Raw genomic sequence first — 3,508 nt, 5'->3', positions numbered from 1 at the left:
TAAGATGATTCTATGATCAAAGGAAATAGGATTAAATTGTTTGTCAGCAGTGATGACAGAAATTGAGAGGTTTAACATGTTAAAACCTGATAAGTGATGTTTTGGTTATGATTTGTGAGTTGCTGTGAATGATCAGGAAGGATCACGATTGAAGGCTGATTACGAGGTTAGTTGGGACAAAGTCGAATTTTTCCGGAATTCTAGGAATGAAAGTCGAGAGAAGAAGAATAGCACGGTGTCCACAAAGCCAGAAAATGTGCGAGCAAGGAGATTTAAGGTTAGATTTTGATATCTCAGGTGGCTCTCTTATTGTTCCAAATCTTGGCTTTTGTAAAGTCTGCAAATATTGACTACAAACCCCGTTACTTAATGCAGGAATGAGGACTGAAAGGCTTTTTTATTTTTAGGTACAAATTCACAGCACTTTAATTTTGGACCGACTCAAGACAACTTATTTTTGGGGGCTCTGACTTGGGTCAAATTCAAGCTTATCTTTGGTGTGACTTTAGAATTCTTTGTTCTAAATTATACTGAGTCATTAAAACACTGCTACTTACGGTTGGTGTAGTGGAAACTGGGAGTTTTTTTTCTTCCAGAAATTATAAAGGTCATCCACTTATTTAATGAGTTTACACGAAGCAATACTACATCAACATGGATTCATGGTAGACCAAAAGAGGTCTTTTCTGATTAGTAAGGTTTCGCTACTTTCAAGATTAATGAAACTGATTTCCAGAAAATGAGTTTTTAAGTTAATTTTAATCATAAATTTATATTAAATTATTATTCTGTTAGAAATCAAGAGTTAGTTTTCTGAGTTTCAATTCCAAATCCAAACAGAGGGTTAAGGTGAGGACAAGGACGTGGATTAAGTGTAACAACAAATGCAGGTTGTTTTCAGATTCAAGAATGTTAGGTAAGGATGACGATTTAACGAGATTAAATGTAACCCCAATATTCCATAACAAGATACCTAACAATACTATATAAATAATCGGACACATTCCTAATCTATAAAAGATATCAAAAGTATTAATTAAATAAAAAAACTAAAAGACTGATGAGAATTTTTATTTAATATTTGAAACTAATACATGTATAATAATTTACAACACACAACTATCACAATACTATCTTTTTCTTAAGTATAATAGTTAGAAATCTCACACCAACTAAAAATAAAATCAATTTATAATATATAAATGATTGTAAATCATATCTTACAAATAGTAAGGATTGAGTTAGATTTAAATTTACTTTTTAACAATAATCTTATAAATAAATTATTTTTTTAAGAATTCTATTCAATGGATACAAATTCGCTAAACAATGTTCAAGAGGAGAACTTTGCATCTCAAATTTTCTCTATGAAAATAATTTTCCCAAGTGAAATTCAACTTCACACTAATGGACAATTATGCTCATTTTGGATTTTACAAGGAAAAAATTGTTAATTCGTAATTGTCCGTATCTCAATATGCATCTATAAAATTATTTAGTTTTGAATTAATTTCTCATTTCTAGAGTAATTTTATTTTTCGTATTACTTAAAAGTGAGATATTGAAAAAATATATCCACTCAAGAACAACAACCGGTTGTGTGCTGGTGAGACAAAGACGCATTGTTGAAAAATTAGATTTCACGCAGTTAATACAAAACTAGGTTTGTTGGGAGGGAGTTTGGTTTCTAACTCACTCAACTTTTCATATTAAACACAAAATTTGCAAAAAATAGTTCACTTTTGAAACATAATTTCATAAAAGTAAGTGCATTCAAAAACAAATTTTGAAACACATTTTTTTTTAATCCAAAATTATCAGAGTGAATGATTGTGTAGATGGCCTAATCAAATGAAAATAAATGTCTCTCAATAAATGTAGTAACTAATAGAAAAATGTGTTGGTCACTGATAAGAAAAATGTGTTGAACAACGTATAAAAAATATTTACAAACACATATTGTTTTAAAAGATTTAGGCTAAGAGTTAAATTTCGCTAATGTATTTTCTAGAAATTCCGTAAAAAAAAGTTGTATTTCTAAATATAATTTTTATTTTAAATTCATTCACTCTATATAAGTTAAAATTATATTAAGTCAAAATTTTATCTGCTTTTCTCTTTGAATTTTTTTTTGGGAAAAATTTATCTAATTAGATTATTTTCGTTTGAATGTCTATGCTGTCCAAAATGTACAGAATAAATCTCTGCAATTTTGACCATTTCTCATCATATTCCAATTCAAAGAACGAAATACCATGTGCAGCAAACACACATGGGTTGATTGTCAACAACCTTAATTCATAATTTCTACTCACAACATGTGTAACCAGAAGAATTGAATTTTCAACAAGTTTCCAACGAAAACCTGGCAACATGTATTCACACTAACAAAAGAAACTCTATTCCCAGTTCAACAATGGAAAACAAAACACAAAAAATGAACAGATAATAATCTTCATTCTTCACCAGCTTTGCTTATGTGAATCTGCCCTTGAACCTTGTTCTTGAAAGCCTCAGAATCAGCACCACCTTCTGGAGAAAGTAAGCAACCAGTCACCATCTTTTTTTCACTCCACCATCTCACGTAATCTTTCTTCTTAATCCCTTCATTCACCACCATCTTCTTCTCACTCCACCCTCTCACATACTCCTTTTTCTTCACCCTTTCATTGTTCATCACAATCTTCTTTTCGCTCAATTCTCCCTTCTTCTTCGTTGACATCTTTGTGTTTGATGGTGAACTGCTCCTCACAGTGGAGATCACATACCACAAAACACACGTATAAACAGTCGAAGCAGATCTTCCAAACACAACCAAGAGCAACAGAATCAACACCATAACCACTGGCAAATAGAAAGAAGGCTTCCCCATATCCCAAGAAAACTTCTTCTCAGCTACCTTCCCATGATTTTTCTCTCTCTTGGGTTGGTTTCTTTCTTCGGTATCAGTTACCATTGACTCGGAGGTGTGAGTCAACGTTGTTCTTGATCTCATCACCCCTTTGAGTTCTTGGCTCTGGTGTTTATGATCCTTGTTGTTTTTCTTCACCTTGACCACAACGGGAACGATATCGTCAGTGTTGGAGTACACAAAGCGAACGAAAGAGATGTCATGAGGGTTCGTCTGTGAATAAATCTTCTGCCTCTTCTCATCAAGATCAGCCAAAAGCTCAGAAAACTTGTCCAGACCACGGCCCGAATAGGGGTTGCTTTTGCTATCTTTTCTCTTATATTTTCTGGGGCTAGAAAGAGGACTTGCAACAAGACACGTGTCATCATCATCGTATTCGTTATGGAAAGTGCCACAAACAAAAGGGCTCAGCGTATGCATGAAAATATGGTGTTAGGAGAAAACGAGGTTTGGTTTGATGAGTTGTGTGAAGTTGCTTAGATAATGGGTTTAAACAGAAAGATAGAGATGAGATGACTGAACAAAAGCATGTGTCAGAGTCAACTCATAGATAAAACAAAAGCTTCAAACTTTTACAATGATCTTAGTCGAAGAAGC

The 3,508-nt window shown here is 32.9% G+C and overlaps 1 protein-coding gene and 1 long non-coding RNA gene across 2 annotated transcripts; one reads left to right on the top strand and one right to left on the bottom strand.

Annotated features, from left to right (window-relative positions):
- Positions 1-17: 17 nt before the first annotated feature.
- On the top strand, positions 18-627 carry LOC124839841 (uncharacterized). Its single transcript, XR_007028965.2, has 2 exons — positions 18-277; positions 376-627. It is a non-coding gene; the product is annotated as an uncharacterized LOC124839841 (long non-coding RNA).
- Positions 628-2,277: 1,650 nt separating this feature from the next.
- Positions 2,278-3,458, bottom strand: LOC124839842 (uncharacterized). The gene has a single exon (XM_088099639.1). It carries the CDS (start codon positions 3,329-3,331, stop codon positions 2,456-2,458), a length of 876 nt encoding a protein of 291 aa, XP_087955765.1. The 5' UTR covers positions 3,332-3,458; the 3' UTR covers positions 2,278-2,455.
- Between the last annotated feature and the right edge of the window lie 50 nt (positions 3,459-3,508).

Source organism: Vigna umbellata, chromosome 9 (genome assembly GCF_029865625.1).
Source record: "Vigna umbellata cultivar VRB3 chromosome 9, Vumbellata_1.0, whole genome shotgun sequence".
In the NCBI taxonomy this organism is placed as follows: Eukaryota; Viridiplantae; Streptophyta; class Magnoliopsida; order Fabales; family Fabaceae; genus Vigna; species Vigna umbellata.
This window is presented reverse-complemented; position numbering and strand designations above follow the sequence as displayed.